Source organism: Seriola lalandi, unplaced genomic scaffold (genome assembly GCF_002814215.2).
Source record: "Seriola lalandi dorsalis isolate HSWRI2012SDOR001 ecotype SW California unplaced genomic scaffold, Sedor1 jcf7180002054949, whole genome shotgun sequence".
Lineage (NCBI taxonomy): Eukaryota > Metazoa > Chordata > Actinopteri > Carangiformes > Carangidae > Seriola > Seriola lalandi.
The window spans coordinates 1,970,653-1,997,626 of NW_019525500.1; the positions used below are offsets into that span (position 1 = coordinate 1,970,653).

The 26,974-nt window shown below is 38.9% G+C and overlaps 1 protein-coding gene across 1 annotated transcript in view; it reads right to left on the reverse strand.

The window, feature by feature from the left end:
* The window catches only part of jak1 (Janus kinase 1), a 38,284-nt gene that overhangs the window by 9,832 nt on the left and 1,478 nt on the right, over positions 1-26,974 (reverse strand). The window contains exons 2-16 of the mRNA XM_087170472.1: positions 18,976-19,187; positions 17,326-17,449; positions 13,457-13,610; positions 12,641-12,798; positions 11,473-11,741; positions 9,853-9,971; positions 9,514-9,708; positions 8,709-8,866; positions 8,156-8,270; positions 7,170-7,368; positions 3,774-3,883; positions 2,710-2,862; positions 2,434-2,521; positions 2,222-2,349; positions 1,827-2,047 (exon numbers count right to left, since the gene is read on the reverse strand). Coding sequence (XP_087026598.1) covers positions 1,827-2,047; positions 2,222-2,349; positions 2,434-2,521; positions 2,710-2,862; positions 3,774-3,883; positions 7,170-7,368; positions 8,156-8,270; positions 8,709-8,866; positions 9,514-9,708; positions 9,853-9,971; positions 11,473-11,741; positions 12,641-12,798; positions 13,457-13,610; positions 17,326-17,449; positions 18,976-19,180 — 2,396 coding nt within the window. The 5' untranslated portion in view covers positions 19,181-19,187. The remainder of the gene's footprint in view (positions 1-1,826; positions 2,048-2,221; positions 2,350-2,433; positions 2,522-2,709; positions 2,863-3,773; positions 3,884-7,169; positions 7,369-8,155; positions 8,271-8,708; positions 8,867-9,513; positions 9,709-9,852; positions 9,972-11,472; positions 11,742-12,640; positions 12,799-13,456; positions 13,611-17,325; positions 17,450-18,975; positions 19,188-26,974) is intronic.

Here is a 26,974-nt window from a genome sequence, read left to right on the forward strand (position 1 = left end):
GTGACAGTTTGCTAACAAATGTGCCATATCAGCTTAAAAGATATGTCAGAGTTCTTTGCATAACTTGTTCCTGATGCCCAAAAACTGTAATTGCAGGTTTTAGTAGTAGTAGTAGTGCTAATTTTTTAAGTGGGAAAATATGATCCATATTATCACTTTGACCACAAGCAGACAAAATCTCCATGCTAAACACTTATGTCAAAGCACTGTTTGGGAGTAACCATAATCCAAACACCAACAGTAAAATACTGTGCAGCTCTGACAGGGCGACTGGGAGGGTATTTGGCTTAAAATGTTGAGCTGCCTCCACTGCATCTAAAAGGCATTGGCATCAGTTGACTGAAATATATCACTGACTGGAAGAAAAGGCGAATCTCCACGGTTGGCTTTTTGGCTCCAGAAATCCATAACATCAGATGAGGGGTGTGTGTTACCAAGTGCTTGCACCTCTGACTGGAACACAGAATGAATGACTGGAGGGAAACAGGATGAAGAGTAAAGAGGGAGAGAAGCAGTTAAGGGGCTGAATGGAGACTGGAATGGGAGTGGGAAAAGAGATAAGTGGGTGTAAGGGGAAGAAAGAAGGAAACAGAAAGAGCAAAAAGAAAGAAAGTGATGAAGTGATGCATAGATTGAAGGGTTTGAGAAAAGCAATCGGAGATTGCTGGGAAGAAAGGGAGTGTTCCCAGTGGGTTTCTGAGCACTTTATCCACTATGTGTTCAATCAAATCTATGTATGAGGCCATCGATGTGTAACTGGAAGACCGGTTGATAGGCAATGTGAAGAAGACAGAAGAAGAGTTCTGGGAACCGAGAGCGAGAGAGGCATATTCCCAAGAGTGTGCAGCAATGGACATTTGCACAGAAACATTTCCAGTCCGTCCTGTGGTTTGCTGATGCAACCACACTGTGTTATATCACACAACTTCTGGCTCTAATAGACAAACAGAAACATGAAGCGGGCATTTGAGGGGAACTGTGCAATCTGAGAAATGTCCTTGTTGTGTTGTCTTCCCTGAACTTAGATCTAGTTTTTACAAACCAAATTACAGACTGAGAGGGAAATGTAATTGATTTTGTGACAAATATCATTCCTATCACTATTTGCTTGATCCAAAATGTTCTTTCCTTCTATTTTATTTTTTATTGAGTTTTTCTGCATTCTGCAGTCCATCACAGCCATGTTTGAACTTGGCCATAATTTTGATGTCAACTAAACACCTTTAAAGTTTAGTCTTTCTCAAACAGTTGTGACGCTATCGCTGTGACATTTGTCCACAAACAGAGACACATAAACACCTAAGTATTCAGAACAGCCTTTGTGGTAATTTCCACAACATTAAATGTCTCCATGATCACATTTTGCCACGATGACAGACAGACAGACTCACTATCTCTGAGAAGTGCATAGAAGAAGCTACAACACGCATCTTATTAGTTCATACAGGTAAAAGCATGAAGCATATTTTACTTTGTTGTGGCTAGTCATCAGACTCATGTGATCAAGTCTCAACAGTAGTGTTTTCCACACAGTCTGTGTCATGGCCAAAATAGTTTCAAATATTTAATGAAGTTGTAAATTAGTTTTAATTGACCTTACAGCCAATTTTGTATCTTGGACTTCTAATTAGCTCTCAGAATGTATTTGAATCAACTAACCAATCAATTGTCCAAATTATTTGAGTTTAACTTTATCAGATATACTGCATGTGTTCTCCTTTTAGTTTTACTTTCATTTAAAGCTGATTCGTTAAGAAAATGGAAGCTATTGGGAAATTTTCCATGGGCAGCTATTTTACAGTCACTTAGGTTTCACTTTTAGTAACCGTGAAACAGGGTGTGTGTGTGTGTGTGTGTGTGCGTGTATGTGTGTGTGTGTGTTTGTGTGTGTGTGTGTTTTGTGCTCACCCTCTCTGGTGAGTACCGTGATTGGTATTCCTGGGTCGCTGAGCTTGATGAAAGGTCCTCCTTCATCGGTGCCCAGTCCGTCTCTGGCCAGCAGGATGTTCTTAGCACACACAAATCCATGGACCAGCTTTTTGTCCTCCTACAAACACAGAGACAAACACACATAATAAAACAAATGTATTAGTGCATAATCATGAGGGCATATTTTCAGATTAGGTTGAACATTGTGCAGGTAATGCCATCACTGTAAACTACACTTCCTTGGTTAAATCCCTATAATTTGTTTGTGTGTATTTGTGCTTTCCTCGCTTACCAAGTAGCTTAGAGCTGAGGCCAGCTGCTTGGCCACCTGGAACTTCCATGGTGTGCTGAGTTGACTCTGTTGTCTCCTCATAAACAGGTCCAGTGGTCCGAGTTGGACAAACTCCTCCACCATGATATCTTGTGACACAAAAAAAGGTTAAGACACGGCACCACATTCACATACACTCATGTGCCTATACTCTGCCTGTAATTTCCACTTACTCTCCAGGTGGCGGACACATACTCCATACAGCAGCACTATGTGTTTGTGGGACACTTGTCGCATCATGCTGGCTGTTTCGAAGAAGGCCTGTCAACACAAACACAAAGATGACTTCGGACATGGTACATTTCAAACACTTTTAGAATTTAAGATTTTGAAGAAGCTCGTCGATAATGTCAGTGTTAACTATGGTTAGAGGGTACAGAATGGATGTAGTCAAAGTCCTCATTAGATCAGGTGTGTAAGGATGAACTGTATCTGTGAGTGTGTCTCACCAAGGAGATGTCCCTGTGTCCAGAACCCAGCACCTTCAGGACCACCTTGAATTCTTGGAAGGATGAGTAACCTGCATCCTCGTCCTCCTCACTTTTCACCCTCAGTGTGCCTGAGTAAATGTTGGTTCTTGTGCCCAGGCCGAGGTGCTCCTCCTAGTCCACACAGCAGGGAGCACAGAAAGCAGAGTGTTGCGTAAAATACCTACATCCAGAATCCAAACTATGGCTACTATAAGAACAGGGTTTCTGCAGCCAAATTACAAGCTTTTAACAAATTCCACAGTTATGAAGATTCTGAAACTATTGTTCAATACATTTTCTGTCTAGAGGAACCCATATATAAAGTTTGTTTATTCCTTGTAAGCCATATCTGCTTGTGCATGCTTAAAATGAAAAGACAAGTACTTATAGGCAGACAGAAATAAATTCAGATATGTGATGTAGATGTGCAAATATGCTAAATAATAGACCAGTCCTGCAATAAATCTTCCTTTATGAAGCTTATCATGTTCAGTCTTTGTTGAAACTGTATTAAACAGATGTAAACTCAATACAGTTCAACAGCGCCACAAACTACAACCTCCAAAATGATCATACAGGTGAATCAACGGCTGTTTAATGATAACATTCATGAAGGAAGATCTATTGCAGGACTGCATTACACAGCAGTCGTTTCAGCTTAGTGTTTCAAATAAGCTAACAACTGAGTGTAAATATAACTCAACTGGTATACTTGTATAACTTGTATATATTGGGACTTTACTTTGTGGTACTCTTGGAAAAGGCTCCATTTATTCAAATTGTTTCATATTTGTTCAATATTTTGTCACCCTCATTTATATATACAAAACATGCAGCACACTGGAAGCTGTTAAAATGTTAAATGTTAATGTTAAAAATGCATTGGCAATCATTTAAAACTTTTTAATATATTATATGGAGTTACTTTTTCATTATTTATTTTGAGAATTTTACATCTTACATATTGACATCCTGTAACGTCATTATAAGAACTGCATTGCTGTTGCAACATGTGAGACAGACATGAAGTTGAGAGGGCATACCTGTTCAATCTCCTCCTTGAGAATGCGATGGAAGCTGAGCTGACTCTCCTCTATGGGTGTCTGAGGGGCCTGTGCTCTTTCTTTAGTGACCACCAGCAGGTTAGAAACCTCTGCAGCACAAACACAAGCACAGTCACTTTATACAGGGTCTTTATACACTGCTCAAAAAAATTAAGGGAACACTTAATCATCACAGTATAACACCAAGTCAGCTAAACTTCAGGGATATCAATCTGTCCATTTACAAGCACAAGTGATTGTGAATCAATTTCACCTGCTTTGGTGCAAATAATGATGATAAGAGATGCAATGGAGAGGCAAAAGCAAGAAAACCCCCAAAAAGTGTATGGTTTTGCATGTGGTTTTGCTCTCCCTCCTATCCTTCCTGACTGATTCTTCTCTAGTTTTGTGTTTTGCTAATGTCCTTGTCACTACTGGTAGCATGAGGCTACCAGTAGTGACAAGGATGGTGGGTCAGTGATGGTCCGGGGAGGCATATCCTTGGAGGCTCGCTCAGACCTCTATGTCATAGCCAACAGTACCCTGACTGCTGTTAGGTACCGGGATGAAAATCCTCAGAGCGATTGTCAGACCTTACACTGGTGCAGTAGGCCCTGGGTTCCTCCTGGTACAGGATAATGCACGGCCTCATGTGGCCAGAGTGTGTAGGCAGTTCCTGGATGACGAAGGCATTGATGCCATTGACTGGCTCTCACGTTCACCTGACCTAAATCCAATTGAGCACCTATAGGATGTTATGTATCGGTGCATCCAACGCTGCCAAGTACTGCCACAGACTGTCGAGGAGCTCACTGATGCCCTCATCCAGGTCTGGGAGGAAATCCCTCAGGACACCATCCGCCAACTCATCAGGAGCATGCTCAGAAGTTGTTCGGAGTGCATCAGGCACACGGAGGCCTCACACACTATGTCACATTATGAGTTACCATAATGAAATTCACACAAGTTGTTCTCAATAAATTATACAATGTACATCAGTAAAGATTTTCAACCTAAATAACTTGTTCATCAAGATTTGATGTTTGATTTAAATTTTCCCTTAATTTTTTTGAGCAGAGTATGAAGTTGTATATGCTACAGGTGTATATTTACATAACTGCTGACCATTGTTAAAAGTAATAAGTGTTTTAGATTCTTCTGTTTAATCAACCTGCAGAGACGTGGTGATTGTGTTAGGTAATCCCTCACAGAGAATGTCACACCAGCTTGTATTGTTGTCAAGGTAATGTTTCGATTGATTTGAAAAGTCTGCAGTGCATTCACACCACAACAATGAACTCTGAGAACAAATAAAACCTATAATGATAATAAATGTTGTTTGTAGTAAGGTAAATTTGGGTTGAAGTGTGTTTCGCAGCACCCAACAATGCCACAAATGTATGGGACTTCATATATGCACTGGTGTTCAGCATGAAAGCAAAACCGTGTTTACATGTGGTAAAACAAGCACTCAACAATTACGTCAATGTGGCAATGATGTGAACAGCTATTCAGGTTAGGTTACCAGACTGATTCAGTTTATTTTTTGTATATACAGAGCAATGTGTGGGAGGACAAACTTAAAATGGGACTGTGCCTGTTACCATACTATACGTGCATGTGGGTCTGTGCCTGTGTGTCTGTGGGTGTCTAATGTTGTGACAAAACCAGCACGCTGTGGTTTCAGGGAGACAGAGAAAAAAAGAAAAAAAAAGAGTATCTGCACTCAATCAGCTTCACCCTACATTCACCGTTAAAGATTGTTGTAGAGCAATGTTCCGTGACATGAAATCTGTGTTTTTATGCAAAAGCCAAACATAACATGCAACCACAGCTACCATCCAATATTACATATCACACTGCACCCAATCCTTAACAATTTGACCTAATTAAATCAAACCTTTATCATTTAGTCTGAGTTTAAGACTTGCCAACATTCAAACCTTGCTTATGTCAAAAACCCAAATTCTAGAACAAATAGAGAAATTCCAGTCCACTCTCAAACCATGCAGTCCGTCTTTCATCCATTTGCCATTATATATTTATTTTACAATGTTTTCAAGAGATCAAAACCATGCACCGAATCAAAAGAACAATAAGTAAGAGCAAACTGTTTCTATCTTATCTGGGGATGTAGGCATACCAAGTATTATTTGCTATTGTGGGAGCATGGATATTGCATAGCATCATAAATATTTGAACAGGAACAATAACACAGCACTATTATCTTTCTCTAAAGCAGATATAACCCAAACTCTAAACCAAAACAACTGTGCATATAATAATCAACACCACACAACCCGAGACAAACATAAACAGCTCAACACATCCATTCGTGCATGCATACATGACTCCACCTTTCCCTAAGTGAAGTAAACACAAGAGTGCTAGTTTGGCTCCGGAAACCCACATTTACAACTCTCTTCCTCCGTGACACCATTTCACACAGACACACAGACACACAGACACACACTTATTGTTCCTGCCAGCACTGGTTCAGTTACCCTCAGCTAGTGGGGGACACAAATGCACAGACTTACACTCCACTCACAATTTTGTATGGAGGCAAAGCTTCGTCTCACAGATCTCTACAGGTTGAAAGGTTCAAGTTTATTGCACTTCTGACCCCACCCAACATCACTGTTAGGTGTGGTCTGTTGTACTTGTTACCACACCCAGCTGTGATGTAGCTCTGCACAAAGGAGTGCAAAGTGAAGTGTTGTACTGCACAGACAGAGGGTGCAGAGACTACTAGATGCCAAGCAGAATTTTCAGCCTGCTGTGGCATTTATCACTGTCATGACAGCTTTCATATGGACATTTTTACTATTTACTAATGACGCAACTTGCTGTAAACCAGTAAAATTTCTTGAAATAAGTTTGTGTGTGGCACTCACCCTTTCATTTCCAAATCTTTTATTTTACTGCATACCCTGTGTTGAAAACAACTGTTGGCTCTGGCTAGCTAATATAACACAGCACAAAAGCTCAGAGTCAAACAAGTAATAAATAACTGAAAATGTTACAAACGGCCACCAGATATACTCATTTCCGATTTATTATATTGATTAGCTTTATCTTCTCTAAACTCCATTATTGCTGTTGCTCTGCAGTATCTTGTAATATATGGACTGCAAATTACTTGAGTGTTTTTTCATTTTTCAATCTGAATAGAAAGAAACAAACTGAGCGGGGACGCATATGGTATGTTTTAGAGAAATACAACAGTTGTGCTGTCAGTCAGCCCTTTTGTCTTTAATTATTTAAAGCCCTTTAAATGCATGGCTCAACTCAGAATAATGGTCTGTGCTCAGAAAATCTGATCTGTCTGTTCATTTGGGTATTGGACATTATTGCATGTGCCTTGAGTAGATCACTTTTCTGCATTAAGATTACCTCTAGGCTGTGGGGGGCAGCAGCGGACCAGCTGGAACTGGAGGTTGTCGGTGCGAAGACTCTGGCCCTCCAGGTGCTCCAGCAGCTCCCTGAGAGTGGGCCGCAATGTATCAGTGCCGTACAGACGGTACCCATCAGAAGCCACTTCAATTTGGAAGTTCTTATAGTGGCGCACAGGACGAGACTCCCTCAGGTCAATCTGGTTGGAGAAAGAGGGGAAGAGCGAGAATAGTTTAAAAAAATGAAACAATGATAAAACAGAGTGGAAGGTCAAAGGTGAAACTGAAGTGAAGACAGTTTAAGTAAAAGTTAGCTTACAGTAAAGTTAACAAATGAAAACAGCCGAGTGGTATATGAAATGTGGAAGAGTTAGGAAGAACAGAGAGAGTGTGAGCATGAAAGGAAAATAGTAAACAGTGGCTATTTAGCAAAGACCCAGTGAGTCTGCTTTGTGAATGAGTTTGTGCAAGTGTTTCCTCCCATGCTGACTCATAACGCTACAGTGCACTGTAGAGACATGTCTTAACCTAAGCATCCTCTAATCCAATATAAAATAAACTATACAATATTTGGTTTGTTGCTTCTGTGTGAGTCATGCCCTCTGAACACAAGGCCTCTCCAGTGCATCCACTGGGATGCCTGTCATTACCTGTGGTTATGTACAGGATTCATTCCTATTGTATTTCACTATAGCCACAAAGCACTGCTCCATGTTCATAAGACTCACTTCCTGGCATGAGGCCATGAGGACAGATTTCTTAAGATGTTCTCATCTTACATCAGTTTTCCCTAAAACATTTTTATGAGAGTGGCCCGTAGTAATTTAACAGACACAACAACAATAGGGGTGGGTTTGATTTCAACAGCTGTGGCACCTTCCTGGAATAATATTTCAGTTTAATTTTATTAGAATTTTCAAACAGTTTTGGCTAGTGACCAGTGGTAATATTTCTATTTGTTTGCACTCTGAAAAAACTTAAGTCTACCTCAGTGCAGACCACAGTGATGATGATGTACTGGTAGTCGGTGCAGCTCCAGCGCAAGATGTAGGTGCCCTCCTCGTTGCCCTCTTGACGCAGCTTGTGGATAGCATACTCCGTACTGGAGAGAGTAAAACACAATAAATGGGAGTATTAGTTTGGTTTTTATCAAAAGTAGATTGAAGGTTTTAAGAGAGTTGAGCTACAAAGTGATTGCTAAAATTGATTGATGACTACACTAGTTTATCAGGAGCAGTAACAAAAACAACATTTAGACAAACCATGCTACATGCTACAATGAAAAGTTCTATGGGTTAACTATGAGGATGACAATAACCTTTATCAGAAAACCTTCACTTAGGCTGACTTTAAAAAGCTGAGAGTGATCTCTGTGCAGGGGGAGGTAGAAGCCAGGTAGGCTAAAACCAAATTACCAGCAGTTACAGATAGTTTATGATGGATGTGTGTATCTAAAAAGACCACCTGTGTCTAGCAAAAGCGTTTTTTAACAGAGACATGCTCACACACACATCCCAGCAATAAAGCTGCAAGTACAAACCAGATGGGTCCATGGCAGCCATCGTTGATGTTGTGCACCACTGAAGCAGGGGCCACCTCCTTGCACAGGTAGTGGTGGGCATCCACTGTCAGCCTGAAATACCCGTCCACAAGGGCTGCAAAGGACAGAGCCTCAGCACGAGAAACCATTTGCATCTCCTGAAAAGAGAAAAGACCAGGGAAGTCAGATCAAGAGACAGAGGGAGACAAGATGTGATCAGAGTATCAGCTATTATAAAGCCGCAATACTCCTGAGGCCTATCTGAAAGAGCTGTGATGTATTATAAAACTAATTCCCATTTTCAAAAGAAGGTTTATATCACCATCAGTAATGACTAATGGCATGCAGGAGGAGACAGCTGTGCTCCAACAAGTTAATGATCCAATTGGTCACATTAACTTGAAGGAATAGAGGCACTAGCCCAGGTTGTTTAAATTACAGATAAAGAGTGATCATATTATGGCTTTACTAAGACACATGGTATTTACTGTGAGTGACCAGAAGGTCATTGTAACAATGAAGCCACAGGAACTTAGTACAATCAATCATCTTCAAAGTAATATTTTTAATACCAAAACATTAAGAAAATGCTTGTGTTCGAGTGCAAATTCTGGTGTTAAATATGTACGAATGTAGAAATTGACAATTGATGCAGTTACACCCTGTGTTGGAAAAGACAACTGTTAAAAATAAACATGTAAAGTCCAACTGAGGTAAGGAAAAGGATTCAGGTGTAATTGACATTACAGAGGTTGATCCCACATGAACTACAGTGCACTTTGATTTGTTTGCATGTCTGTCTCACCATCCTCTTGTTGTCCTGTCTATAGATGGTGACCGTTGCCTCTTTGATGACAGTGTGTGTGATCTCATGGAAGTCACAGAACACCACCCAGCCTTCTTTTGTCTCTTTGTTTTTGTCATTTTCCTGTTTTCTTTCATTTTCTTTCTCTGTTTTCAGTTTGTTCTTCTTTGACTTGCCCTTTTCTTTGGAGACCACCTAATTTAAAGATAAACATAGCAGACATACACACAAGTTATACAAGAAAAAAAACATGAATATAAGAGATTTGTCTGTCACTGAAAGTTCACCACTGTGAAACTAGAGATCCCTGAGGTATTACTCAAACACTGTTTCACTCACTGCAGCAGGCTTCTTCCTCCAGGAAATGCCAGTGGTACCAGTAACCAGGACTTGCATGTCGCTGCTTGCCTCCATGTTCTGACTCTGGCTCTGGCTTTGCCCTTGGCTCTGGCTGTACCCTAGAAAGAGCAAGCAAACATTATATCGCAGCAGTTACACATCTAGACTAAATATTTTAATGCTTAATGGTTTTAATGTTTTTGGAAAATCTGGCAGTGATTATTAAGCAACGGGTCAAATCAAGGTCTTATTTGCTATGGTTACTGTATGTTTATATTGAAAGAAGATTCTGATCTTAAATAGGTTACTCAAACCATCCAGTTCTGCATCAGTGGTTGAAAACTTCACATACTGGTTAGAATCATCAAGGGTCTGGTCTACTATGTGATAAGTGGGTTGGTGTAACGTGTAAACATCTTTTTTCTTTCACTTTTGCTTTTCACCATCTGCACTAAGTCACACAATGTTTTTGGTATATTTGGTGTGTCAACAATGTTCAAACTCTTTTTTTTTTTTTTTAGAACTGTGGTTGGGACCCTGCAGGTAAACATACCAAAACTAACCACTATCACTTAATCGCTATAATCCAATACATCTTATTTGTGACAAACATTGGAATAGGAATATAAAAACACATTAACTCAGTTTTGTGGTAGAGTAGTAACTACATTTTGTCACATCATGCCAATAATGATCATTTTATCAACCTCCCTCTCTTGATTTGCCACAGCAGTTTTTCCCCAGTTGTTACTACATGGACTCCCACAGGGATTATTTTAGTAAACAAAGAGTTTAGTCTATAATCTCCTGTGATTCTAGTAAAACTACATCTGAAACAAGAACCCACACTGAGCTGTTGTATTCACCAATCCTGACACAGGTTGAGAATACGGATGTTCATTTTGAATTTTTTCCCTGAACGATAGCCAGCACTCGTTAACTGACCATTAACCAACCATTAACCGACCAAGATTACAATGTACTATTTAAAATAGATGAGGGTATGTAACCCGTTAAAATATACCAATACACCAGGGTTAAAGTGGACCAGAATGATCTAGAGTATCTAAACAGAGAGCTAGACAGATGAGCACCCACACAGGCAGGAGAGAAGCCCCTCCCAGCAGATCATCACACAAGGCGATGGTCCTTTTAACTTAAAAATCATTGTTGCAAAAGAAGCAACATCCCACTGATCCAGGTTATAAATTCATGAGGTTATTATAAAGATCAGCTCTACATGTGATTAAAAAAAAAAGCAGAGGAGAAGAATCGCTTGTTGATCAGCGCAGAGAGATGCGCTTCTGTTGTGAACAGCCAGACTACTGCTCATGCAACACAATGGCAGATTGGCATAAAAAATCAATCAATCAAAATAAAATAATCTGGCCAAGTCTAACTCAGTCCTCAGCATAGCAGACAGCATGCCTACTGTTTTCTATTGAGAAATAGCAACATGCTGTGATGTTGTGGGGTTAGTCTGGCGAGCAGTCTGTGACACCCGCAGCAGAGAATATCCAAAATTCTTATTGTTGGTTAACGGTTCATCTTAATTATCAACAGCCCTCATTGACAATTCAAAATCATGGGCACTGGCTCATCATCTTCCTGACGGCTTACCATGGTAACCTCCATTGTAGACCTCTCCTTCCTGTGTGACACTAAGCAAGATGGGCTCAAGTAGCTCGCTGCCCAGGCCGCTGGTCAGGCCCTCCAGAGTGGCCAAGTACTTAATCTTCAGGTCATACGGTGTGATGTTGCTGTCCTTAACTGTGCGGCGGTTGAATTCGCTGAGGAATTTCTTGAAGACGTTGTTGATGCGGATGCGTGTCAGAAAGTTGCGCTGCTTAATGTTGCAGTTCAGGGATTCTGGGATAAAACGCTTGTAGCTGGTGGGATTAAAATAAAAAGACAGGCATTTATACTCAACTTGCAGCATTTAAATCCTTAGCTTTGTGCAAGTGTTTTGAAGGTAAGGAAAAATAATGTGTCCTATACCCTCTCAGAAACTATGAATTCAAGAGTACTTGAGCTACTTCCTGTGATATGGACAACTGTTTTTGAGAGAAGGACATGAGCAAAAGGGTGTCAGGTGTAGCTGAAAAATCAGATGACAAAATATGGAGTATCATATGCATATGTAGTTTTCGCATGAAGAGAATTTATCCTGGAAACGGCTACAAATTACACTGCCTCCACCAAATATCTCAATTCATTATTTCTGTCTGTCCTGTTTCACTTTAAAAGCAGAGCATTTCTGTCATTGGATTTGTACTATAAAAAACACCAATCGAGAGAGACAACTCAGTGCCACCTGACTTGTTAAGAAGTTTAGTCAGTCAACTTTTGAGATATTACTGTCACCATAAATAAGACAACATCTTTGGAATTCTGAGAATGCTCTGAAATAAACAACTATCCGTTTTCCCCAGCCTGTGAACATAACCATTGGAATTCACATGAGAGATAGTGTTTGTTGTTCCACCCCCTGTGGAGGTGCAAATGCCTGTTTTTTGGGACAACAGGTGCTTGTGGGCTGAGCACTCACATGCCCTTGAAAAGGGACACTTGGAGCAAGCAAGCAGATGTCAAATAATTTCACAAGATGGCACTGGAAGGCTCAAGTCACTGTCTCTCTTGAATGTGGGTGTAATTTTAAGATCTTAATCATACGTCTGTGGAAGCCGCACCATCCAGACTTGTTTACAAAATCAATGATTCAAACACATGCCATAATGTGTGTGTGTGTGTGTGTGTGTCTGTGTGTGTGTGTGTCTCTGTGTATTACCTGATTTCATGGGAAGCATTGGGCACGGACATGTTAATGGTATAGTGAGTGATGGCGAGCACAGCCATGCCCAGACATTCGTTTTCTATCTCATGCTGCTCTGCTTCTGACTGGGACATCCTCAGTGGAGCCACACCCTTTTGAAAGTCATGCTGGCCCTGAGCAATAAACAAATGTTTGTTTGTTGTATTTAGAAGGAAAGCAAACATAGCAACACATCAAACACATAACATAACCACCTAAAAAGAACTCCTTTTGAGATTAGAGATTGCAAAATATCCTGTATGACTAGGTGCTTAATGTTGCATACAAATACTGTCAAGATGAAATTAAGACACATTCACAGGATATTGTATTTTTTATATTTTGGACAACTGACAGGTCAGTGAAGTTGTTATTTGTGGTTTGGTTTTATCTTTATCAAGAAGGAATTTAACCGTCATCAGTGGCTCTAAATTAAACTAAAGGGTATGCTGTCTATCGCTGACCTGAAATGCACTTCCTGATATTGTTACATTTCCTCCCAGCTGTTGATGTTTTGAAACTCAACTGTGAACTGAGTTGATGTTTGAGCTCTAAAACAGAATGTACTTTCAAAACTATATCAAAGGAAGAAATAATAAATACACAAATATAAAAAAATGTTTTCGATGGAGTCAAATATTTTTTAGGTGATCTGCCCAAATATATTATGAACAACAATATGAGAGCAATGCCAAAAACACTCCCATGACAATATGAAGAGAGTCATTAGTAACTTATTATAACTAAGGACTTTTTCTGAATAAATCATTTAAAGCTGATGCAAGGGCACACCTGGGCAAACAGGTAGTCTAGAGATGCAGCATCCAGTAGGGGTGTTCCCTCTGGTGTTTTCTGTGGGCTAAGTCCTCCTCTGAGTTTACTGATGCAGTGTCTCCAAACTGGAGACTCTCCTTCAGTGGTGCCATGCCAATTTCTGAAATAAAACCTGACAGGAGAGAAAGAGAGACAGGTTGAAAAAATGAATACAAGGTGTGCATGCTTGAACTTTTTATTCTTAAATTTAGTTAAATCTAACAAGTCTCAGTTTTGAAATTACTGCCTGAAAGGAAGTGTTCATTTACAAGGTAGGCCTTGAGTCTGCATTGATGGCATCTTAGCCTCTGATGAAAGAGATGACTTCAAGAGGAAGTGCTCTATTGCGTCCTGTATTGTGTTCAGTTACTGGAGTGTAAAAAATGTCTGAACTGAACATTAATGTCCATTAATGCTCATTTTGTCAGCTCCACTTTGATTTTTCATGCAAAAAAATCAACCAGTGAGTTAGACTTTCAGTGCTGGGCAACATCTAACTTTCCTTTTAGGCTTTGACCTATTTTCTTGTTTTTGCTGAAATTAAGCAATTTTTAAGCTAGCCTGCGCTTTTCAGAGGAAATTTGTGATCTGATGTCTGTATACCTTCCTAGACCAACAGCACAACATGGGTAGTGGAAGGAACTGTTGTGAAATGACATGTTTCATAACATAATATTTGACTGAATGAAGACATCTCTATTCAAGCCTTAAACATACACTATGTAATTTTCTGCCACTGTGGGGTCTCTCAATCAAAACAATACCCAATGTTCAGGAGGCTTTTACCATGAGCTGAATTATCTGCAGAGGTCTCCTCCTCTCCAAAACAATTGCACCAGGTGATTAAAACCAGTAAAAACACTGAATAAAGCAGTTTCACCTTAAAAATCTTCCCAGAGTTGCTGTGAGCCAAGCTACCACTAACGTTTGCACAGCTTGTTTTTCTGATAACTTATGATGTTCAAGACCTAATATCCTTCTTCCGGTAAAAATATATAGTTAACAACAACAAAGACCCAAAAAGTCTATCATAAAAATGTGGCTTAAAACTGGATGAAAAGTTCATTCTGACAGCTTCTGGCAGACAACCACAATACTGACGCATCCACAAAGGGAATATAACGCCGCTGACAGCCGAGCAAATTAAATGTTGCCTGTTACCTTGATTAAAATTACGAAAATTGCAGAAAACTTTTGGGGATAATGTAAGTAACACAATTCAAAAGAAATATATAACAAAGTTAAATTTTAATGCTGAAAAGTTTATATTTTTCTTTTTTGCAATTTAGCAAACCAAAATCAGATATTAAACATGATAGACATAGACAGACTGTTTGCGTCTTTTGACTGTCTGAAGGAGAGGTTTGGATTGTCTCACTCACATTGTTTTTGTTATCTGCAAGTTAGGCACTATGTCCGATCCAAGATTCACAATTTGGAAACCCTCCCAGAGGAACATATTTTCTTTGATATTCTGCAGAGTCCTCCGGGGCATCCAAGGCATTTACTCTCTAAGCGCGTGTATTTGATGGTTGTGAAATAGCTTCTACTGTAAAGGTCAGAGAGGTTTGGAAGGAGGAACTGTGTATTATCCTATCCAACACTGTGTGGGACAGGAGTCTACATATAATACAGTCCTGCTCCATTAACAGTCACCAACTAATTCAATTTAACTATTTGAAACTCAAATCTTTGTTACACAAGATTTGTGTAACCTGTCTCACCACTGTGTGACAGGTGTCAGGTGTCTGGCTCTGCCCTTCATTAGCAGGATTTTGGTCTAAAATATTTGACCGGTATTCAAAGGCCTATAAGAGACTTTTCTAAACAGTAGCTGAACTTGCCATTCTTGGCTGCTCGCAATCCACTGGACACCTCCCTAAAGTCATACAACTGTCTCTCACTTTGGGGATGATTGTCACCAAGCGGCTAATCTTGCATGAATGGAAATGGATGATTCCTCCTTCCTTTCAAAGATGGATGGCTGACATGATCTCAGTCATACAGATGGAAAAACTCTTGGGACCCCTTCCTTGCCCACCTGGAAAAGGCCAGTGTGGGACGATCCACGGCTCCTGCTAGAGACTCTAAGTACAGCACTATTAAGCACTTTATTCAAGTAGCAGCCACTCGATGTTATTTTTGTTTCAATTTTTGCATATGTATGCCTCTGATTCATGTACATGTCTGGGCCCATTGTTTGTCTTGCTGTATATCTTACCATTATATGTTATGTTCAAAATGCAAATAAATAAAATATTTTAAAAAATATATATTTAAAATTTAAAAAAAAAACATGATAGACATTTTACCAACCAAACATCACTATGTTGCATTGTCTTTGGCCAAGAGGACTACTGTGCCTAAATAGAGTCATATGGACCTGGTAGCATGTCTGTAGACTTTTTTTTTTTTTTTGCCTTGATGGAAATCCATTCTGCTGGCACTGGCATCCCTCTGAGTGTGTATTTGCGTTGAACATTTGTTTATACTAAAGGTTGTGTGTATATCAAGACTTGACCACAATAACCTTGTTTGGAAGACTGCACTACAGTAGGCAAAGCAGGCTGCAGCAAGACTCACAGGCTCTGTGCATACTTGCTTTTCTCTCTCCACTAGCTATTGTCAAAGCAGAGCAAAGAGAAAGAGGAAGTGTAACTGAGACCACAGCAATGTGTTTTTTTCCCTCTTTGCATAAAGTGCTACCAAACTTGTAGAATGGATCCTATGGAGGAGGGACTTGACTTGCTTTGAAATAATCCAGTCAGGAAAATATGACACTCTTGGTATTGGTGTATTACCAAAGGTTTAAAACAACTCTCTCTGAAGTACTGATAACCTTCATCTCTAGTTGAATTTTAAAGATTGTTTGCGATAGCAAGAATCCAGATCTCACAAGCCTGTGGGAACTTGTCGGTGTGTCTCAGCTTGTCAAGCCACCCAGTGTCATATGCTAAGTCATGATCTCATATGACCACACCCCCCAGATTTTAACGGTGTTATGAAGTTGAATGCAGTTAAGTGAAGGGCCCTTTTGATTCCTCTGTCAGCAGCACCTCTAGCACTGTATACACCTGGCAGTGACAAGCATACTGCATCTGTCTCACCCTTGTTATATTCACAACATATCATCTATTACTATTTCATCTAAGAAATTATATACATTTTGTCCTACTCATTTAGTTTTAAAACCAAGACACGTAGAAAAAAGTTTAGATGGTTACCAAGATTTGGAGGGTGTGACGGCGTATACATTTATTTATTCGCAATTCTGACAGATTGTCAACTCCTTCTGGAGAATATATTACGGCAAGCTCCTTAAGCGAAGATGCAGTTTGGAATGTAAATCAACTGGTAAATGAAATATTTTGCATTCAAGCACAGTTCCTTTAACAAATCGCCACATCACTAACGCCGGCACATAAATCTGCTTGTCGAAACGTGGCAGGTTACCATCAATCATAAAATGACAGCAAAATATCTGAACTCTTTCACTTCAGAAAGCAACAGGAAAACTCCAGACAGGGAAACAGTCACGCCCCTATCTGTTTAGGTCTAGAGGTTGTGTGTTATGCAAAAGTGAGCCGAACAAAATCTACTTCAGGGTGACTTTAAGGCTCTCAATGGCACATGATTCACTATGGTTCTACCCACTACTTCATCCCCTAGAGACAGGGAACATGACACATCCCAGGAGCCGGTTTTCACAGCCAGACAAGGCTGCTATTTCCTGGGGTGATCATTCAATGTATGTCAAATTACTCGTAATCTCGCCCATTATCTCCCATTATTTTTTTTAAATAATATTTCCAATACACTGCATTTCATATTCATTCAGGAAAACCTACCTCATGCGATAGTGCAACTTGATACTGGTTTCATCTGTGATCTTGAACTCGTAGTTGGGGGGGTACCATGTTCCAGTAGTCTCATTGTACAGGGAAAATAGATTATGGCACAAGGGAGAGATTGCTGGGAAAGGGAAGAGAAAAGACGAAGAGAGATCAATATTCTGACCAATTGTTAGAGTGGAACCGGTGATTTGCAGCCCCTCTCCAAAGAGAGGATTTAGGAGCAATGGCAAACATTTAAGGGGAGTCATCGATTCTCTAACAGTCATGATGTCCATCTTGGTTGGAATCTAATGCATTTTATTTTACATGTTGACAAATGAATGGTAGCACTTAAACCTACAGTATGTAACTTTTTGATATTTTTTTGTTGAAATATGCTGTCAAAGGCTTCTGTGAGTCTGACTAATTAAACAGCCAGGCAGCAGTGCACAGATATTCCCCTCTATTAGTTTTTGAGTGAGCCTTGCCCTTCTAACCAATCGCAGAAGGCCAGAGTAAGGCCTTTGCTCTCACGGCTCTCAATCAATACATTAACACACTTCTGGTCTCCTACTGCGCTTGCACTGAGGTTTCAAGTTAGCATTAGCTGCTCGAGGACAGCGCTATGGCTGACTTACAAGCAAGCAAGCTACTGATACCGATATTGCATATTGTATCTTTAAAGGTGAGGCAATAATGTCCATCTGGGTTTGAGATAACAGTAAGAGCCTCTGTCACAGTGTTGTTCAATACTCTGCATTGCCACATTTCATAAAGTTAATCAGAGAGAAAAGAGCAGAGCAGAGCAGAGCCACTTAACTTTACGGCCACAGGGGCTGAAAAATTACTCATTAACGATTTTGACTGATTGTTACAGAATAGGACATTCAAATGTTGGCTCACTACCTCACTACCTGTCAGGGTGGCTGGTAAACCAGATAGACAGATAGGTCAACTATAATAACTATGGTAGTAAAACTACTTTAATAAATATTAAATAATAAATATCAACGTTTCTGCTATTTAACTGCATGTTTCAAACATTCTTGCACATACACATTGGTTACCTCATAAAATGAAGGAACATCTGATCACAATGTCATCTGAGGGATTTTGTTATCAGGTATAATCCGTCTCTCCATATTGCATGTGTTGCAATCACGTTGATCTGCCTTTGGTTTATGGATAGTGATATACTTTCCGCAATTGCAAGTACTTCCTTGTGTTAATATGTCTGTCTGTGTACTTGCTGTAACTATTCTTATTTTGTTTATTTATTTACTTTTGTTTTGTTATTTGTTATATTAAAGAATTTCCTGTAACCATCACTACTTAACTAAAGCCAGGACCTGGCAGGCAGTGTCTTCTAATGGTGTGTGCTGAAATGTGTTCTTGTTAGAGCCCAACAGACATAACAGTGAATCATTACTACTGGTTATTGATAATAAGTTTGATGCGAGGTCATTTAAGAGTGGGGATCTAGGATGAAGACCCGATTTTAAGAATATGGATCCACCAATTCATTGGACACCTACTTGTCCCATATTTTAGTCACAGCAAAATTTACAACACATCCCTCAATACTGGCAACAAGCAAAGACTAAATCAAAAAAATAAAGCAGGAACTCTTGACTATGCTAGCGTGCCAACATGTTTGTCACTCACAGCATTTCTTGGCAGCATCCACACAGAGCTCCTCAGCAGTGTAGCATCCTTTTAAGTACTCTAGCTGGTGCACGTCCGGTGAGTAAAAGTGGATCTCCAGGCCCCAAGTGGTAGTAGGAGAAGAGGACAGTGGAGCCCTCTTGCTGGACCTCCTCATCTTCCCACAGAGTTGCCTGCTCAACTCCATCACCCACAGAGTTGGCATTCAGACACTGGAAACGTGAAATAAAAAAGAGAAATGGGGGAAAGTGGGAATTATACATAAAACTTTTGCTTTACAGTCATAGTTTCTGTACGCAGCAACTTAGCTTTTATACTGTGTACTCCAATTTCAAGGATAATTCTAATATAAAAAATATTTTGTAGTTTTCTTAATGTTAATTATTGTTAATTCCATGAGTAGACCAACCAACAAGCATTGCCAAAGTAGCCAGAGCGGGATATAGCTTATTTCGCTGTGCCACAGACCATCGGAGTTGTACAAAACACATCAATGAGCCACACGTAGTAGTAGTTGACTTGTTCCTTCATTAAAAAAAACATGGGCACTGTTCTGTTTCCATAAATACTCACATGAGTATCAAACGTGCATTAATTCACCAATGAAAATAGTCCCAAACAAGTGCACTGTTTAGTCCTTTTTGAATAATGTTTGCTAAAAACTACAGTGCTTGGCTGTTTTATGAATTTTTTTTATTTTTTATTAAAGTTTATATCAGTAAGCCATTTTGAAACATTTAAGTCTTCAGTAGGAACAACTGAGCTTGGAGCTGATTTACAGACAGGAGGATAAGGAAGTTAGAAAGCATTAAGAAAGACCAACACATTGTTGGTTTTCGTCTTTTGACGGGATATGTTGACAATAAGGAAGAATATAAATATTGCCAGCCTTATCCTTTCAACTGAGGATGAATAAAACAAAAGAGAATACATACATGGGAAACAGCAGATCACATAATTAAATAAAATAAGTGAATTAATATATACATAATCTTTACCCTAATTCATATTTCTCCCACCAACAATTTACTCTATTTTGATTGTCACCGGAATAATAAATCAAACTTGTACGACACAACATTCACCCAAACGAGTGTATTCATGTTAGTTTGTTCAACCCTCAAGTGTGTTAAGTGTGAGTGTGTGTGTTACAGCAAGGCAACAGAATTGATTGTGTGGTGATCTCCGGCAAACAGCAGAGAGACTCTGAGTTCAGTGTTCATTTACCTGATGACTCATATTAACACTGTAAAGAGCCCTAACACACATAAGCCCACAGAATACAATGGCGTCCCACTAAACTCATGCAGTGCTAGTGAAATGACGTCAGCCTCTGAAATGAGCAGATGACATCAGTACGGAAGACAGATCATCACTGTGCAAGGGCTGCGCACTACTGGATGAGTCTAACACCATGCCTACACCGGTAGTATAACAAAAGCAGCATGTCAACAGCTGCTGTGAGTCCCTCATCCTTGTTTTCAAGGCATCTGTTCAACAGTGCTGCTTTGTACTTAATGGTGTGTTGACTGCATTTACAGCTAAATACACATTTATGTAGTTAAGCACATAGATGGGGAAAAAATTAACTTCAAGACTGAAAAGACACCTGATGTCACAGACATTAGTTAAAACACTGTTCTGTTGAACAAACTACAGAATGCAAATGTTGCACACAGAGAAAACCTTACTTCCCTCTTACACCAATGAGTATATTACTTGAAACTTTCTATGTTTTCACAGATGAGGAGTCCTATAAAACAGTGTGTGGGAATATAAAGTAAAAACAAGGTGAGACAACATTAAAAGAGATCACATGAGCAATGTGTAGGGCTGGGCCACATGACTTCAAATCAATATAACTACTATTTCAAATTTTTACCTGCATTGCGGTTAATTCACACATTTTTATAAACTAAAACGGGACCAGAAGCATTTCCAAAGTATCCATTTTCGGGGCTCAAAAACTCAGGACCAGTGTGGAGGCCAGGTAAACGTAGCAAAAGTGATGCGTTTTAAAACTTAAAGATATAAGTGTGGACACAGCCTGCGGCTCAGTGCTTTGAGTGCACACGAACTAATGTTAGTTTGATGGGGCGGAGGCACGTAATAGACAGAGACATAACTGAACATGAGATAGTATTTAAGTAAGGGGACAGTTCATGAACGCACACATAGGGGAGAGTATTAACGAAATTAATCGACATGAGCAAGCCTGTGAGAGGCAAAGGTTTCTACGGCTTTCAGAGAGTGTATACATCGTTCTACTGAATCCAGAAATGAACATAACAATAAGACAGGATAAATACATTAAGGGCTATCAAGGACCAAAATAATTATACGTTGAATTGCACAGCCATTCATCGACAAAACTCTATATACTATGTCACTGTTCAGTAAGGAGCCTATAAAACACACCACACCACTGTAGCAAGCGATGTCCAGATAACTTCATTGACAAAGTATTCCAGCATACCTAGCAAAACCCTGCAATCATCAGCAACACTGATAATTATTGCATAGGTAGTTATCTTCATGTCACACACTCAAGCTGATCAGCCACGATACTAAAACAGGCAACTGGTTTTAATGTTGTGGTTGATATATGCAGATGTAAAAAGAGGAGAAAAATTGTGAGCGAGAAAGAGAGAGAGAGAGAGTCATCCTGCAAACTGTGACCTAAATAACTTCAGTACAGTGAGAGACAGACTGTCTTTGTTCATCCGCTTTATCACTGTCCCTTTTTTGCTTGTCATAACTCCTGTTAACTTGCTATTAAGCTGACAAATAAATTGAATTAAATTGCAGGACAAAAAAAAGTGATTTAACCAAACTGTCAAGTGAACTATGCTCTACGAGTCATTATTTCTCATCAGTCTCTTCATTAAAACTGAATTTCTTGAGAAGAGGTTTTCAGTGAGTCATCTGTCGGCCTTTGACAGTATGTGAGTTAACCAGTCAGTGTGTCAATTTCCCTTGCCCTTCCTCTTTCTACCTAAATTCAACATAATACTTCTGACCGTCTCTTTTAGATATTATATAGTTATTTGCACTGTATATCATAAATAAATAAATATATATATTTTTTTTTTTTAATATCTGGTGTGGTACATTAATAAAGCTATCTTTAACAAATTACATGATTGAGCCTGATCTGACGCCACTTTTATCAGAGCTACAGTTATGCAATCATCAGACCATGTTTTTCGCAAGTCCAGCAGAAAAAATGTTGACAGTTCTCCCCTCTACCCCTGAGTGATGTCCCTCTGCTTCTTTACTTTTTTTTTTTTTTTGAAAAAGATAAAATGACTGGAGCTATTATTTCAGAAATAATAGCTAATTCTGCTAGTTCAACAGCTAATTCTGACAGTTGTGGAGGTGATTCAGATGATGGTAAAACAGACATCATCTACACAAAAAACATGACAAATACCACCTCTACTTGCTTCTACTGTTTCAGTAAAAAGGGACAAAATACTGATCATCTTCTTGATTCATTTTTTGGTCTATGTTAGAAAAAGGTGAAAAATGCCTAGTTCAAAGCAGGAACCAGAAATTTTACCTTCTTTAACTTAAAAAAAAATTACTTAAAAAAATCCACCATCAGCACTTTTTCTTATTAATTTTATGTTGATCGAAATGTTGTCACTTAAATCTTGAGATTATGAATATTTTATGATATTTGGTAGCTTGGGTGGACAGTACCTCTTATTAATGTATCATCTGGTGCTAGCGTTTTTATCTAAGGATACATGTAAGATTCTGTTTTTTCATGTTAGTTGACTTGACGAAAAAGGTGGAACTACACTACAAGGCCGGTGCAGAACCAGGACAATTTATAGCGTGCAAACACCAGGGTTCTAAGAAAGGTGGAACACAACTGTGCACGATATTGTTTTGCGCATTGGACATCTCTCACGCCTTTCATTGTGTCATGTTGTATTTACTATGCTTTTCATTTGCACTGAGTAGTTTGGTTGCATGGATCCGAGGGAACAGTTTACAAATCTGAGCGCACGGACTATGAATCCAACAGTGCAGCTTTTAAACCATGTGCACAGATTTGCAAACCTAGAGCCTAACACATGCATCTTTTCTTTCTCAGGCCAGCCCCAAGGGGGGCTCCGCACCCTCATACATTCAGTATGTTTATGTATACAAGTGATGAAATCACTGTGTTCGCAAACACCAATCAAATAGAGGACTCTACTTGATGCAACAATTAGTCGGTTAATTCTTTAGTCAATTAACAGAAAATTATTCAGATAAATCACTTTGAGTAATTCAAATCTGAAATTCTCTGGTTCCAACTTCTCTAATCTGTGCCGTATTGTTTTCATAACTCTTCTATGAAAGTAAACTCAATATCTTTGGACAGTGGGTCGCACAAACTTGACTTTGGGAAACCATGGTGGGCATTTTTCACGACATGACATTTTATACACCAACGATTAATCAAGAAAAAAAATGATCTGAATACTTTCTTTGCCTGCAATTGGTATGGTAGATCAGTTAAAAACTGACCACAAGCATCATGGAGCCAAAGTCCTCATGAGGAGCAAGGTTTTTACAATCAGGGTTATAAAATGGGGATGGGTCAGGGCCACTGTAAACATGGTCTAATTTCCGCCAGTGGGAGACAATGGGAAACATCTGACTGAGTTTAACATTGTCCTTTTGCAGTCACATTATCTTTACGTCACAGTTTAAGTTCAAACTGTTGTATACACGCTACATATTACACTACATCACTGTTATAAAACACTATCACTACAGTCACCCCGAATCAAAAACTGTCTTCACTGTCTCTACTTTGTTTCTTCACTGTCTGTACTGTTTTTCATCACTGTCTCTACTTTGTTTCTTCACTGTCTGTACTGTTTTTCATCACTCTCTCTACTATGTTTCTTCACTGTGCTGTACTGTGTTTCTCTACTGTTTCTTTACTGTATTTCTCTACTGTGCTCTGCATTTCTTTACTGTACTCTAATATGATTCTTTACTGTTTTCTACTGTACATTACTACATTTCTTTGTTTCTTTACAATGTTTCTCTACTGTACTCTACTATGGAACAAATACATACTAAATAAAACACAGCACTGTAGTACAAAACTGATAACATCAAACACAGACATTAACTGTGTTTCTATACTGTACTCTGCTGTATTACTTCACTGTGTTCTAGTGTACTTCATTTCTTTACTGTATTTCCTTACAGTACTCTTCTGTGTTTCTTCACTGTGCTGTACTTTGTTTCACTGCTTTTATCTACTGTGTTTCTTTACTGCTTTTCCCTACTGTATGCTACTGTGGAACAAATAGACACTACATAAAACACTTCATGGTACAAAACTCACAACATCATTCATAACTTTGTTTTTTTACTGTACTCTACTGTGTATCTTTACTGTGTTGCTTTACTGTGTTTCTCATCTGTACTATACTGTGTTTATGTACTGTACTGTACTGTGTTTCTTTACAGCTTTCTTAACTGTACTCTTGTGTTTCCTTACTGTGTTTTTCTACTGTACTGCTATTTCTCTACTGTACGCTACTGTGTTTATTTACAGCATTTCTATACACTACTCTATTGGGTTTCTGTACTATGTTTCTCGACTGTGCCGAGTTTCTTTTCTGTACTCAAAACTGTGATCTAATTTAAGGATTGAATAAAAGTTCTACCGAATTAAACAAAGGCACAGAGCAGAGTTGGGGTGCAATGAAAGGTGGTGGTGAGAAACTTTTATTTCTCACTTCTGACCACACCCCTAACTGATGTTAGGTGTGATCTGAAAATATTTTTTGATGAAAGAGAAGAACTACATCCACCCATTGATGAATGATAAGTTGCCAGTTGTTAAAATATATACCCACAACTTTCTTCAAACAGCTGGAAAAGCTTTTATAATTTCAATGATTAACAATATTCGGGTATCAACAAAAAGAGCTGTCACCAACTAGTGCTGACAAACTGCAAAACTGGAGAGTACATTGGTCATAAAGCATTGTGAGCCTTTAGATACTCCTGCCCTTGTGGTTAAGATGTTGATTATTATAGTACATAGTGTTCTGAATAATGAGTGTAATACATACACTGAATGAACAGATAATTAACTAGGATTTAGTTACACTGAATAATGAACAAACAGAACCTTTTATATGCGTTTACTTTCAGACAGATGAAGAATGTTTGGACTTATTATCTTAAGATTTTAAAACCATCTGGCCCAGGTCAATGACATGTTTTTTGTTCGATACTGACAGTTTTTATTTTCCTCCTTGATCTTATGTTTTGTGGAACCTCTTCATCAGTTACTGTGATTATTGTTCATAATATGGTGCTCCTGTTGGTGATACTGTTGTGCTTAATGTCATAAAATAGATTAGTGCTTAGTTGCAGCAATTTTGCCAGTATACTTTCTGGGGAAGGACATGCCCTCAAATATCTGAGCATTAACTGTTTTTGATGATTCAGAATAAGTGCTTTGATAGTCAGAGATGCTTCATTATGGGCTCTTCCTTATTGGTTCCTAAAACTTCTTGAGTTTTCAAGGCAAGTAATGAAATTCTGCACCATATTCTATACTTGATACTGTACCCATATGTAATTTAATTTCAACATAACTACCATATCAAGAATTGATATATTTACTGCAGGCTTTTAGTACTGACTGAACTAAGAGTTCTAGTGTTGTGTGATGTCACTCACTTGTAAGTAACTTTGGATAAAAGCTTCTGCCAAATGGGTGAATGTACATTTTGTTACTACATGAACAAGTGACTTAACCAATTAACAGAATTCAAACCATAGAAGTTGAAAGTTATTGGTGAAATTGGCCATTAAAATGTTTAATTTGAATGTAAATCACGGCACATGATTTCTCTCCTAATCTGAATCTTAACAAAATTTTATAAATTTTATAAACATAGTCTTTCACTTTTTGTAATAGGTCACTGCATCTCAGCAAAATGTGGTCTCACTTCCTCAAAGCCACAGACCCTCTGTGCCTAAAATGAAAATACAGTAGGCAGACAATAGGCTGAGAAAGCATTAACATCACAAAGGTCACTTGGTTATTACAAGAAAAGATCAAGTGAGCGCTAGTCTAGTGCTCTTTGGTGTTAAATATCATGCTACCATGGTGAGTACCAAAAGGTGGGCAAGTTTACTTTCAACTGAAGTAAGCATGTAAGTGTAAAAATTGGGAAAAACTAACTACTACAAATGTTAAACTTTGATAATTATCCCATATCTAAATGCAATTAATATTTCTGATAATTCATTCATATTTGCATTTCAATTTAATTATCATTTCTGCTCCTCATTTAGTATTTCCAATATCAATTCCTTTCACTGAGTTCACATTTTTTGTACAAAGCGTACATTCAGATGAAAAATTACACTTCACTAGTTAAAACACAAACAAGTGCATTAACTTGATACCCAAGTTCACTGGATGGAAAAAAAACAATTTGTCAGTGCAAGTGTTACCAGTAAAAATCAGAGAGCTCTCCATTATAGAAGTGCACCACTTCTTTATTCTGATATGGACAAAATGCTGATTAAATGCCACTGTATGTTTCAAGAGCTTTAAATGTTCAAAGCCAGACAGGTCAAGTTTCTTTCAAGAGTAGAAACAGGAAGAGCTGCAAGAAACTATGTTGTTTCATTGTTTGAGATGAAGTTTTAGTGAGTGGTGGTGAGGCCAGAAACTATGTGTATGTGTGTGTGCGCGTGTGTGCGCCTGCATGTGTATGAGCATTGATGCGTGACCATGCGCACATATGCCTGCATGCGCGCGTGTGTGTGTGTGTGTGTGTGTGTGTGTGTGTGTGTATATGTTTGTGTTTGTGTGTGCTGGGCCCAGAAGGAAACACCTCCTTTTGTCAACCTCAAAATTTCTTCATTATTTAATCCAATATTTGCATTACACACAGGGCTGCAGCCAACAGTTATTTTCATTATTGATTACCCCCCTGATTGAAGTAAATGTTTG